Raw genomic sequence first — 13,900 nt, 5'->3', positions numbered from 1 at the left:
TAACGAAAGGGAGTGTTCAGCCCTAACCGGTTTGGCTCAGTGGATAGAGTGTCGGCCTGCGGACTGAAGGGTCCCAGGTTCAATTCCGGTCAAGGGCATGTACCTTGGTTGCGGGCACATCCCCAGTAGGGGGTGTGCAGGAGGCAGCTGATCGATGTCTCTCTCTCATCGATGTTTCTCTCTATCCCTCTCCCTTCCTCTCTGTAAAAAGTCAAATAAATATATATATATATGGAGTGTTCAGCAGTATCGAACGATAGAGAGAGGGTGGAGTCATTGTCCCTTAGTGCCTGACACATAGTACGCACTCAAATATTTGTGAGAAGAATAAAAGAAAAGCCAGGAGTAAGGAAACGCAGGACAAGCGATATGAAACAGTGGTGGAATCTGGGCAGAACCAAGAGATCGCTGTATTTGTTCCAGGACATGTGGGGACCTCCTTCCTAGCAGCCTCTTCCAACCCTGAACATCCCTCACTGACCATTAGGAAGCTGCCCCGCCCTGCAGAGAGGAGGCCGGTGGGTGGGACTTAATGTGCTACACCCCCCCCCCCACCCCCGCCACCGCAAAGGTTATGATTTCATGCGAACTCGGGCCTTTCCCATTTTATCTCAACCTCTAGAAATTAAAAAATATATAAATACCACCAAGTGGCTGACGTCACTTCATACAAATCACTTCCTTTGCCCCCACAGGACGCTCCCCGCACCCCCCCCCCCCCCCGCGCCGCCCAAAGGAAGAGGACTGCAGACGAGTGGGCTTTGCCTGCGAGGCCTTTTGAAAACGGGCTCGCTGCTTCCTGAGAATCCCACCCAGACATTTTTCAAAAGGCATTTCTTTTTTAAATATATTTTATTGATTTTTTACAGAGAGGAAGGGAGAGGGAGAGAGAGTTAGAAACATCAATGAGAAACACCGATCAGTTGCCTCCTGCACACTCCCTACTGGGGATGTGCCCGCAACCAAGGTACATGCCCTTGACCGGAATCGAACCTGGGACCTTTCAGTCCGCAGGCCAACGCTCTATCCACTGAGCCAAACCAGCTAGGACCAAACGGCATTTTTACTTGCTCTCGCTTAGAGACAAGTCGTTTCCCTTCAAATCCCTCGGGTTTTAAAAACTCTTACTCTGCGTAGAAGAAGCTGCCAAGGTCCTCGGGGGGCGCAGACACACCTGGACGGGGCCGGTGGGGGCGAGTAGGGAGCCCTGGCCTGACTTCATTCATCAAAGAAGCCAGAGGCCAAAGTCCAGGAAGGGGTGCAGGAGAGACGGCCGGTCCTGGGGCCCCTCCCCCGCCCTCGATCCACCGGCGCCCCTGCCCTTTGAGCCCGGCTCTGGCGCAGGCACTGGCGCCCTGGTCGCCGCGGGGACAGGCTGGGCCAGGCGGGCGGGGGGATGCTGCGGCTGCTGGCGTCCCGCTGCGCCCGGGGCCCGGGGGCCCGTGGGGTCGCTCGTCCCGCCGCGGGGCTCGGCGATCACTGCCGCGGTCCCAGGCGCCAGGCCTCCGACGCCCCCCGGAACCTGCCCCCCAGCTCCGAAGTCGTGGCGCGGCCGGTGGGCGTCTGTTCCATGATGCGGCTGCCGGTGCAGGCCTCCCCGGAGGGGCTGGACGCCGCCTTCGTCGGGGTGCCCCTGGACACGGGGACTTCCAACCGGCCCGGGGCGAGGTAAGGCCCCCAGGACTAAGGGACACGTGGCTGGATAACCTGAGGGCCAGCCGGGCAGGCGCACGGGTGCCTCTGCTCAGGTTGGAAGCTGGCGCCTGGCTCCAAAGGGCCCCTAACCGGTTGAGAGTTGATTTCCCTTCTTCTTTATCAAGCATGACGGGCCTTCACTGGTAAAGAAAAGGGGTTCTCTGACCGGAGCCTCTCCATGCTGTGATCCCCAGCCTTGTGGGGGTGGAGACGGGGGGTAACGCCAGCGCACAGTGGCAGGGTCCATTGGAGCATGGAAGAAGCTGGTCGCCCCTTCCTAAACCTCGGGGGTCACCTGCTGCAAGAATTGCTCAGATTAAGGCCCTGGCCGGGTAGCTCAGGTGGTTAAAGCGTGAGGCCTGATAAACCACGGTTGCAGGCTCCATCCCTGGTCAGGGCACATACAAGAGTCAACCAGCCCTAACCGGTTTGGCTCAGTGGATAGAGCGTCGGCCTGAAGGGTCCCGGGTTCGATTCCAGTCAAGGGCATGTGCCTTGGTTGCGGGCACATCCCCAGTGGGGGAGGTGTGCAGGAGGCAGCTTATCGATGTTTCTCTCTCATCGATGTTTCTGACTCTCTCTCCCTCTCTCTCCCTCTCTGTAAAAAACCAATAAAATATATTAAAAAAAAAAAAGAGTCAACCAGTGAATGCATAAGTAAGCGGAACAACAAACTGATGTCTCTCTCTCTCATCAATCAATAATAATAAAAGAAGAATTGCTCAAATTAAGTCAATTTTTCTAAATTCAAGTCAGAGATAGGAAAATTCATTTTTCTAATTATTGAGCTTCAGCTATTTCTGATTCAGCTCAGCAGCAATACATCTGACTGCCGGTCTATATGATAAATGCCACTTTATTAAAAGTCTACCAAGTGCAAGCCCTTTGCATAGGTAATTTCATTTCACTCACAACAATGAGGTAAGGTAAATATTGTCATTGTTTTACAGGTTAGGAAGTTACCCAATACCATTTAGTAAGTTGGTAATGGGTGGGCTCCTAAATCTGTGCCTTTATTCTCTCTTTTAAAAAAAAAAATCTTTTTTTTTTAAAGGTATTTTTTGGGCAGAGTCTGGAGGCATTTTTGGGTGTCAGAACTAAGCGGGAAGGGGTGCTACTGGCATCTAGCGGGAACAGACCAGGAATGCTGCTAAACATCCTACAACGCCCAAGATGGGCCCCCATAACATCCAGCCCAAATGCCACCAGTCCAGAGGCTGAGAAGCCCCTCCCTAGATGGGGCCTCTAAGCCTTTAGGGATACTCACAGGACGTTCCATCTTCTTCCAGATTTGGACCCCGACGGATCCGGGAAGAATCAGTGATGCTTCGGACAATCAACCCCAGCACGGGGGCCCTCCCCTTCCAGTCCCTCATGGTTGCAGACCTTGGCGACGTGAATGTCAATCTTTACAACCTTCAGGACAGCTGCCGCCTAATTCAAGAGGCCTATCAGAAAATCGTGGCTGCTGGCTGTGTGCCTCTGACCTTGGGTAATGGCACCTGCAAGGGCAAGGGCAGCTGGCTGTGCTCAGGGGTAACTTATCCTGTCGTCCAACACAGCTGCTTCTCCAGGGCAAGCCACTGGGAATGTGGGGACAGTAGCATAGAGCCCATTATTAATGCATGTATCTTAATCCCGGGGGAGAGGGTATTTAAATGTTGGACTAGGATGACAGACAGGATTAGATCAGCGTGAGGCATTTGCCTCTGTGCAAAATTTAAGGGGTGCCCCAAAAGGCAACAGTATTCCTGATTTTCCTTTTTTGTCTCAGGCTCCTCTGTGGCTTAGAACAGCACCGTTACTGGTCTGATCTTTCTTTAAAATTCGTCATGGATTATTTTATTTTATTTTTTTTAAAAGTATGTTTGTTAAAGCTGGGCACAGTGAAACCAGGAGGGGCTTATGATAGAAAAAGCAACAGCAGAGCCCAGGGGGGCTGCTTTGGCTCACTGGAAAGTCAGAGAAAAGGGGCCTGGGAGACAGGATCAGAGTTTTATTTCCCATGAAAATTTGTTTTGTTTAATGTTACCTTAAAAGAGTATTGATCTCGATTACTGGGTTTCTCGGCATCCCTTACATTTTGCATCACCTACCTCACCCACTTCACCTTTGTCCCAGCCCTGGATCCCAGGCCTGGGGAAGGCTGCCAACGGGGGCTCGGTGTGACCTTTGAACTATTTCAAGGACATTGTGCTAATGACTTTGAGAGAACAGGGTGATTTCCTCCTTGGCAGGGTCTACATCAACGTATCTGGAAGCTGTCCCTCCCCCTCCCCTACCTTGTTCACTCTCGCTGGAGCATTTACTTCTCTCCGGTTCACAAATAGTTAAAATGACGCAAACCTTCAGGATAGCAAATTAATGCTTGCCTAAGCAGAGAGCCTGCGGAGCATAGTGGTTTCTGGATGGCCTGATTTGAAATCTCAGATCCCCCTCCCCACTCCCTACCCCCCGCTAGCCTTTTAGGCCTCATTTCCTCATCTGTAAAATGGGAATAATAATAACAACACCTACCACTTTCTGTTATTCGAGAGACATATAATGAAAATTCATACAAATAGCCCAGCATTGTGCTTGGCATATTTAGAGCTTCAATAAATGTTGCCTAGCCCTAACCGGTTTGGCTCAGTGGATAGAGCGTCGGCCTGTGGACTCAAGGGTTCCAGGTTCGATTCCAGTCAGGGGCATGTACCTTGGTTGCGGGCACATACCCAGTAGGGAGTGTGCAGGAGGCAACTGATCGATGTTTCTCTCTCATCGATGTTTCTAACTCTCTATCCCTCTCCCTTCCTCTCTGTAAAAAATCAATAAAAAATATATTTTAAATAAATGTTGCCTATTATGATTAATAGGTATGCATAGGAATACTTTTCTAGGCCTGTGCTATCCAATACGGTAGCTACTAGCTGCATGTGTCTATTAAAATTAACTTACACTATTATTTAAATAATTAATAAATTATTAATTATTGCTTTCATTAAAATAAAAATTCAGTTCCTCAGTTGCCTGAGCCCCATTTTAATAGCCACATGTGATTAGTGGCCACCATATTGACCAGTGCATTTACAGAACATGTCCATTCATTGCAGAAAGTTCTATTGGACAGAGCAGTTCTGGGCATTCCACTTGTAAGCCTTAATTTGTTTAACTTCTTCTTTTAAATGACAATGTAATTTCAAACTGTCCCTTTCCTCACGGAACAAAATCTTATTTTAGCTGGGGTTGTAGTTCTTCAGTCTAATAGAAAGGGTGGCAGAATTGGGCAAGTTGAGGATTGTTCTGCGTAATGCACAGTCCTCTCCTCTGATCCACATTCAGATGTTTTCTTTTTTCTTGTTGCAGGCGGAGATCACACAATCACATATCCTATATTGCAAGCCATGGCAAAAAAGTAAGTCCCAATTACCTGGGCCCAAGCAAGGTTTCAAAATTCAGGAGCTGGGAAATCAGTTGTTTGCTGCTAGATGGCATCAGGTGACCTCTGCTGGCTCAAGTGATTGGGGATGATTGGAACTTCCCGACTGAGTTGCTGTTGTGGATCAAAATTAAGGTCGGGCTCCAGGCGTCCCTGTCAGTCACCAGCTAGAAGTCAAGACTATTATTAACACTTCTGGCCGCCTGCCCTTGGCCTGGGTCTGCTCTGGGATGCACGCTCGGTGTTTGCCTCTGTTTGGGGCAGATGAGCCCCAAACCCCAGTTAACTTGTTTCTGTTTTTTTTTTTTTTTAAATATATTTTATTGATTTTTTACAGAGAGGAAGGGAGAAGGACAGAGAGCTAGAAACATCGATGAGAGAGAAACATCGATCAGCTGCCTCCTTCACACCTCCCACTGGGGATGTGCCCGCAACCAAGTTACGTGCCCTTGACCGGAATCGAACCTGGGACCCCTCAGTCCACAGGCCGACGCTCTATCCACTGAGCCAAACCGGTTTTGGCAACTTGTTTCTGTTTTGCTCAAAGGCCAACCCTAAACATTGACAGGCTCAACGGTGCTGCTTGGGGAGGAGCGGCCCTGGTTTTTTTCCTGCAAGGGCCCCTTCCCCAGGAAAGCCGGGAGAAGCTGGCTTTCCCAGGAGCAGAAATCTACCAGGGATTGACTAACAGTGAATCAGTTCGAGAAAGGGACAGATGGGCCACGTTGGTGGCAGCTCCAGAATTCATAGAGGGGAAAGACGTGTGGGTAGAATTCTGATTTGGGGGTGGGTGGGTACAGTCATTTCTCAAGGCTGTGTTTGCCTAGCATTGCTTTGGATTGTGTATTTCTTCTGGGTGGCTAGCAGGGTTGATGAAGACGATGGTGAGAGAGCTGGGTCCAGGTTGCTTCTCGGGGCTACAGCTGGAGGATGGCAGCTGAGCTCACCCTTCGTTGTCACCGCCCAGCTCTCCCCATCTGTAAGTGAGGAACTTCTGGGTGATAGGTAGTGGGTGGCAGCTGAAGCACATGTCTATTTTGGGCCTGACTTGTCTGAGTTTATTGCTCTGAGATGCTATGTCATTTGAAGACAGAAAACCAGTTGCAAGGCCTGTAACTGTTGCCAGGTCTCCCCTCCTGGGCTCTGCACCCTCATCGAGTTTTGGTGGCCTGGCGGGTGGCTGTGCTCAGTCCCTGTGAGGAGGCCTGGCCTCTGAGCTGCCCTGCTGTCACCAGGCATGGCCCTGTGGGGCTGCTGCACGTGGATGCTCACATGGACACGGCTGACAAGGCCCTGGGAGAGAAGATCTATCACGGGACGCCCTTCCGCCGGTGTGTGGAGGAGAAACTTCTGGACTGTAAGCGCGTAGTACAGATTGGCATCAGGGGCTCTTCCATGACCTTGGATCCCTACAGATACAGCCGGAACCAGGTGACAGACTGCATGCCTGCCCTCTGTCCCCCGCCTGCACAGTGCCTTCCTCTCCACTGCTCACTCAGTGGCAGCCATGGATTCCACAGGGGCTTTAATAAGCAAGTTCAGAAAAGGGGAGGAAGGCTGCGTTTACACCCAGAGGGTCATGTACAGCAGAGAGGAGCGAGGGTGTTAGTTCACAAGGCAGAGGAGGCCTATTGCTGGGGTGCGGAGACTAGCAGGGACGAACCAACCCCTGGGGTGTTGCTGGCTTGGAAAAGAGCTGGGGAGGTCCCCACCGAGGCGAGGGGACACCTTAGTTCTCCTCTTCATACCCGCCGGGCAGAGTGGCTCCCAGGTGAACACATAGGACAAGACCCAACAGGAAAAGCCCAAGTCCCCATGCGAAGGCCGGTCTTCTGGACAGAGCTGTTGAGGAAGCGCTCGGGGGAGCTGTCCCGAGTTCCTCGCTCTTGCTTTCGCCAAGCTTCTCTCTGATCCCGTCTCCATAGGTCAGCTTTGACTTTCTCCCTGCCTCCCCCGTCATCGTCCCCTCTTTCCTCACCTGTAACATGGGGTGATAGTTCCCTCCTCGTGAAGGTTCAGGGTCCGATGTGATGGGCGCGTAGCACTTAGCGTGGGGTTGGCACAGGGAACTGCCCAGGCAGTGTGCCCTGCAGAAGCCTTGACCTGCCACTCTTCCATGCCTCCGTCCCCAGGGCTTCCGGGTGGTCCTGGCTGAAGACTGCTGGATGAAGTCGCTGGTTCCTCTGATGGCAGAAGTGAGGCAGCAGATGGGAGGCAAACCCATGTATATCAGCTTTGATATTGACGGCTTGGATCCTGCCTATGCCCCAGGGACAGGGACCCCGGAAATTGCTGGTCTCACCCCTAGTCAGGTACGGAGGCTCCACCGGTGACCATTCCTGGGGGTGAGGATTTTTAATGTCCTGCTTTCCTGGGCCTTGTGGTGAGTCTTCGGGAATCAGGATAGGATTTTTTCCCTTTTCTTACAATAGTGATTAAAAAAAATAATTATTGTTGAAAGTATTACATGCATCCCCTTTCCCCTCCCAGGATAGGGTTTTAAAAGCAGGGCACGTCTGCCTTTACTGTTCTTGGGGCCACCCTAGGTTTGAATACTGACTCCCTGAGGCCTGAGTTTTAGCCAAGGCCCTCATTTCTCATCGGGATATTACAGTCCTTCATTTGATTTTCCTGCTGCTGGTCCTGCTGTAGTTGGTCCAGGGAACAATATTGTAGTACCCCTCTCAAGGACATTAAGCCTATCATTTTGGGGTTAGAGTTTAAAAAAGTATGCACAGTGGGATTAACCAGCCACCAAGGTAGTTCAAGAGTTTTAGAACTACCCAAGTAATTCCCCAGAGGATGTGCTGAGCATAAAGGCAGGGAGCCAGGACTGGAGCGTGGTTATAGCGAGACGGCAAACTCCAGGAGGTTAAAGGCCGTTGGTTCACTACCCTGTCCTTGGAGCCTAGCGTAGTGCCTGGTATATATAAATGGTAGGTACTCGCATTTCTCTTGTGAGGAAATGAAGATGGCTTAAACCTAACCCATTGTCTCATACCCTCTAAGAAAGGATGCTGACAACTGCCTCTTCGAAGCCCTTTTCCGTTCCCACCAGAGATTTCTAAAACACAGACCTCATTCCTCAGCGTCTTGTCCTTCTGGGCTTTGCACCTGCACAATGGAAACTCCTCGAGACAAAGCGATTCTTCCTACCATCCCCTCCCGACCCTGTCTCCCGGCCGTGTCTGAGCCGGGGTACTTCTTCGTCTTGGTGCCTTTTCCCTCTGCCTGCGCTGCCCTGTCCCTGCCCAGCTGCTTGGTCAATTTATTGCACTGTTTCTACCTTGGGAAGGCCTTCCCCACCTCTTCCGGCTGTTACGTGTCCCTATCCTATGCTCCCCTTGTTTTTCTTGAAGTCCTTAGTGCATGCCATTGAAATGATTGGCTTGCTTGTCCCCATCACCATACTGTGGAGCCCTCTGGAGCAGGGACTGGGCATCGGTCAGCTGGGATGCCCACCAGGGTGCCTGGCAGTCGGTAAATGCTTACTGAGGGAAAGCAATGGTTCCGAGTCAGAAGGTGGGCACGTGTTGGGAGAAAGCCACTGAGGCCTCCACTGTTTTTCTTTCGTGGTCAATGATTTCCACGTGGCTTGATTGTGGACAGGCTCTGGAGATCATCCGCGGCTGTCAAGGCCTGAACGTGGTGGGCTGTGACCTTGTGGAAGTCGCACCGCCATACGACCCTTTTGGTGAGTAAACAAGAAACCTGTGATCCACAGGCTGCTAGTTCCAATTTTATTAATCTAGTTAGTAGGTAGCAGATGGACGGGTCCTTGTGTGTAACTCAGGAACCTGCTGAGTACGTCCTACAGTGAAGAAAATAAACCTGTTATTGCGCACCTTACAGACACAGCTAATGAGCCCTAACAAAACGCCTGGAGGTTGCTAAGTATTATTAGCGTGCCCACTCGTCAGCAAAAGGCAGGAACAAGCCTGCAGTTTAGTGACAGGGTGGCACACGGCCATCCTACTGATAGTTCAGGAAAAGTGAATTCCCAAAGGATAAATAATAGTTACTAATTAATAAAGTGCGGAGTTAGTTGGCTTAGGAGAGAGGCTCAAAGAAGATGCCAGCCTCATAATGTTAATTTAGAAAACCTTACAGTTAGGCCTACTAGCCTCAGAGGATAGATAATAAATACACCACATGCCATTATTATAGGTTTCCTTTCTGAGAGTAAACAAAGAACCTTGTGTATTTAAAAATACTATTTCCAAAAAAAATAAAAAAAATAAAATAAAAATACTATTTCCAAGTGATTGACGGAGCAGAATGCCAGAGAAAGCATGTCTGTGGGGTGGCTGGCCAGCCCTGAAAAGATACGGAAGGCGGGACCCCGAAAAGGAAGATGAAGGGCAGAGGGCTGGGCGGTCTTGAGAGGCGTGGCCTGGGAGGTGGTCTTCACGCGGGTTTACTTCTCTGTAGGCAACACCGCCCTGCTGGCAGCCAACCTGCTGTTTGAGATGCTGTGTGTTCTCCCCAAAGTGAGAGTCGTCTGAACCTCGTGCTCGTCAACATAAAACGGATTGCATCGAGGACAAATTCTCAAGTATCTGCCAGTACTAAAGAGTATGTGCCAATAAAACTTCCTGCTCCAAGTGTCACCGGTGGCTGTAAAACCAGGGCACAAAGCAGAACTCGAATCCAGACAGCTAACATTTCTAAGGAGTTTGAATTAACAACACAGTAGCGCTTGTGCTGTGCTGATTTCTTCCTTTAATGAAAGATGATGGAGGATAAAGGGGGAAGGGATGGAGAAGTCAGTTCAAAGTTATCTAAAAATTGGAGGAATGAAATAAAAAGACTATGAAATAATACTGTATAAACCTTCCATATTTCTACCCTATCTTCCTTTAAAGCAGGGGTGGGGAACCTCTTTTCTGCCAAGGGCCATATGGATATTTATAACATCATCCGCTTAATATAATTCACTTAGTATCAATTTACGTTGCTATGAAAAAAACTCAGATTTATTGAATCTCGAGTCCTGTCTGCGGTTGCCTCGGCAGGGCCAGACCAGATTATTTCTCTGGCTTTATACAGTCCTGGGGCCGGATGTTCCCCATCCCGGCTTTGAAAGAAGTCACGCGAAGATCCTAATAAACTTCCCACTCAAAAGCCCAGGAGGGTACACGAAATGCCTTCTAAACCAGCCGACACCAGCTGGCCTCCCAAGAACCCTCTGAGACCCTTCCTCAATCTGTTTTGCATTATCTGCTCTTCCAGCAGCCACAGCCTCCGGGACAGGAGTTCCTGAAATCTGCACTCGCCAAGTGCTGATCGTAAGCATGTGCTGAGACACATGCACATTCAGTTTCGCTGGGAATGTGTCCACGATAAATCATCTCGCTGCAGGAGCTACCCGTAATCATCACACATTAAAATAGTTTATTTCTGTTTCCAGTCGGTAATATTCTTAAAACAAAAATAACATCAGCTTTAGTTATGTTCACAATACAAAACAAAAACAACATAGAAAGGACACCATTTGCCAAATAAGTTATTTGTTCCTAAGAGTATCAAAAGTGCAAAATATTCACTTTCTTTTCAGATCTGTCTCAAAAGTATAATTACAAACGGAACAGATAAGAGTCAGCAGGTGCTGCACTGTGTTGTTTACAAGGGACAGTGGCAGGTATTTGGATGTGAGCAACATTTCATTTGGTAAAATGTTTTGCGTCAGCTTTTAAAGAGTTTTCCTTAAAATTTTCTCTTGAGTGTTTGCTTCTAATCCCATTTCCCAAACAAAGCAAATCATCCAAACACATTCAGATCCCATTTCTCTTTATATCAGGAAAACATTTATGTACTGAATGAGGAGGCAATCAACCTATTATTTGAAAACCACAGTCAAGTTTCATGGTGAGTGAGTGATGGCAGCGAGACCATGGTGCCCAGTGGGAATTAGGGCAGCCTTGCTCACCGAACCCGCTTAGCTGGGGCTGCCCAACTCTGTGTTAGACAAATCGTGCCCTGACACCTTGGCAAGAAAAAAATATTTGGTAAATGGGTGTGTATTCTACAAAGACTTTTAAGACCAGTTTTCATCCCCATCTGCTAAACATGATGTGTAGACTCTATCAACCAGAAAAAGCTACCTCTAAAATCATCCACGTTGTCTTTTGAAGATAGGTATTCGAAAAGTAGGAAGTGGAAACCAAAACTGGGTCTGTGTGGTTACATACATTAGGAAGAGAAATGGTGGCATTGGCTGAGCAGACAATGGCTCATACATTTGACACAAAAGCAAACAAATTAATGGGAACAACAGTCAGGAGGAAAGGCTTGGTGGCCAAGGGTAAAGTTCGTTTTAAAATAAGAGCTCCCAGTGTCCTCTTGGCAGACATGCCTGCCCCAGAGAGATCTGTAGAATTGGTGGACTGAAGTATTTGCCAGGAATGTTTTCAATCCTATTATCTTTCCTTTCTTAGTGCCAATGGAAGGTGCAGCTGTATGAAGGTGCTTTTTATTTTAATGATAAAATTTTATAAAAATCCAATCTGGGGAGGTTTTGGTTTTCAGAAATTATGGTCAGGAATCCCATTAGTACCAGAAATTAAAATCTACCACAAAAGCAAAACATACTCATTTAAGTAACCTGGCCATAAAAGACCCAGAAAATAACTTTGAGGACAGATGCATCAAGGAGCCAAATGAATCCCGTGATCATTTCTGCCTGGTCAGGTGCCCTCAGAGGCGGCCCTCAGAGTAAGCACCCACTTGTAGAGGACCACGTGGAGAAGGAAGCCTGGCAGTGATTCTTCCCCTTTCCCATAAAGCTGTAGATTCCATGAAAACTACAGAAATTCCTGGGCTCAAATAATTTACTACTTGTCACTGTAGCTCGGTATTTCAGTCATTTGGGATCCAAATGGCTTAGTTTAAAGCAGTTATGATTAAAGAAAATACTAACTTATTTTGTCCCATCACTGATTTTGACCTTGCACTTTACAAATTGCCCTTAAAGGGCCATCTACTTTGACAATGGAACAGACCACACTGTGAGGTTGTCCACACCCCACTGGGTAGTTCTGCCCTAAAGAGAAAAGGTAAGCTCTCTAGCTCTGGAGTGATCCAGCCTGGCGTCCATCTCACCCTGAGCTCAGCAAGCTGGTGCCAGCACCGACCCTGTTACTGGTGGAGCAGCTGTAAGTTAAGAGTGAGATGATTAAGATGAGACATCAAAATACAGGCCAGGAGCTCAAAGTAAGCCTTTTGCAAAACAGGAGTCTAGAACAAGTCTTGGTTCACTTGTCACAAAGGAGGACTTGAAGATACAGCACTTTGGGGGTAACTGCTCAAAATACGATTGCTGAGAAATGTTAGGTTCCTTGATACACAGACGTGTCTGGTATTTTACTAAAGAGACACCACTCGTGGCAGGTGGGAATAATGTGTCTTCAGTTTAACATCTACTGGCTTATAGCAGCTTATCTCTACGTTCAGAGAACAAGGTTCAAGTTATGGCTCCTAATATCCATACCCTAAGACTGACAGAGGCAGAAAGGCATCTAAAACATACGCATAAATAGCTCAAGTCGTTACAGTACTTCTTGCCGTGCGGATCCCTCTCGTCTACTTCTCGTGTTGGGGAGGCGGCTGATGGGACGCTCAGGAAGGGGTCACTTCAGTCACTGCCCAGCCCTCCCTTCTTTTGCCTTGGGAAGAAACCCAAACTCACATGCAGAACCCCCACTCATCCCTATACTTTTAAAACCATGGCTGACAAACTGCAGTAGGGGGATACCCCCAAAATACCCTTTAGCCACTTACTGCCAGAAAGACTGCTAAACATAAGATTGCGTGGATCCAGGCTTCTTTCAGGCCGTGGGTCCAGAAGCTGCTGTGGGCTGTCCCACTGTTACAGCATGCACCGCAGCAGAAGCACAGCGGCTGGGGGGTGGGTGGGGGGGACACCGGGGAGGCGGGTGAACACCCGGCCAGCGACCAGCACACCAGGCTCCTGAGGTTCCGTCCTGGTACTGCTGCAGGGCGAGCATCTGTGCTTCTCCGGGCACAGACACAGGATGGGGGAGGGGCTGTGAGCGCGGGACAGGACGGTAGGGAAGAGGAATGAGCGGTCTATTTTAAATAGTGCGGCATTCAGACAGGAAAGAATACCCCAAAGGAAAATATTTTCACTCCTAGGTTAGAACAGGACAAAGCAGGACAAAGGAGAGGTTCTTCTCGCACTGCTCTAGAAGAATCATCTAAAATCTAGAGTCTGTCTGTTGTGATAGTTTGAGTCCTGCAAGTACCTGTGCACAGGGCCTGCAAAGGGTCTGGGAGTTCCCGTCGCTCCCTGCTGCCCCTCAGTCTAGCTCAGGCCAGGACGGGATGTAAAACCTCTGCAAGGAGCCTTCCAACAGGCGCTCCATCCACAAGGACAGCTTGCTCAGTTTCCCTTTGATGGGCTTGGGCCCCAGGCTGCCGGGTTTCCCCCGAGACTCCCCCAGGGGCAGGGAGGAGTCCAGATCACATGCCCCCAAGGCTTCCTCCTCTTCCACTATTTTTTGGGGCTTGAAGAGGCAGAAGTATTTCTTGTGGCCGTTCAGAGCCAGCACATAGCCCGTGTAGTCACGTTCCAAGAAGTGCTTGTCATACTGGTTTGGGATCGGGGCTGCGTCCTGAGCAAATTCTAACAGGTATTCGAGCCACTCTCTGTGTTTATCGAGACTCAGGAAGGAGAAGTGTAGGCAGCTGCTCCTGTGGAGGGAAGAGAGTGAGCACTCAGGGGCTTCCTGACACAAATACCTGTCAGTTCAAATAAGCACAGGCTTC

The 13,900-nt window shown here is 49.3% G+C and overlaps 2 protein-coding genes across 5 annotated transcripts in view; one reads left to right on the top strand and one right to left on the bottom strand.

Annotated features, from left to right (window-relative positions):
- The first annotated feature begins 1,248 nt into the window (after positions 1–1,248).
- Positions 1,249–10,821, top strand: AGMAT (agmatinase (putative)). Of its 2 annotated transcripts, XR_013960033.1 has the most exons (8): positions 1,249–1,668; positions 2,985–3,187; positions 5,041–5,089; positions 6,349–6,544; positions 7,246–7,425; positions 8,723–8,807; positions 9,545–9,688; positions 10,346–10,821. XR_013960033.1 is itself a non-coding variant. In XM_080657899.1 (7 exons), exons 1-7 carry the CDS (start codon positions 1,397–1,399, stop codon positions 9,616–9,618), a joined length of 1,059 nt encoding a protein of 352 aa, XP_080514025.1. In that variant the 5' UTR covers positions 1,249–1,396; the 3' UTR covers positions 9,619–9,950. The 2 variants fall into 2 exon arrangements, 1 of the variants encoding a protein (XP_080514025.1); XM_080657899.1 differs by lacking the exon at positions 10,346–10,821 and having other exon boundaries at positions 9,545–9,950.
- The window catches only part of DNAJC16 (DnaJ heat shock protein family (Hsp40) member C16), a 30,535-nt gene continuing 27,119 nt past the window's right edge, over positions 10,485–13,900 (bottom strand). For all 3 annotated transcript variants that reach the window (XM_080657897.1, XM_080657896.1, XM_080657898.1), the window contains exon 15: positions 10,485–13,825. In XM_080657897.1, the coding sequence (XP_080514023.1) occupies positions 13,432–13,825 (394 nt within the window). In that variant the 3' untranslated portion in view covers positions 10,485–13,431. The remainder of the gene's footprint in view (positions 13,826–13,900) is intronic.

This window comes from Plecotus auritus, assembly GCF_963455305.1.
Source record: "Plecotus auritus genome assembly, chromosome: 2".
Lineage (NCBI taxonomy): Eukaryota > Metazoa > Chordata > Mammalia > Chiroptera > Vespertilionidae > Plecotus > Plecotus auritus.
This window is presented reverse-complemented; position numbering and strand designations above follow the sequence as displayed.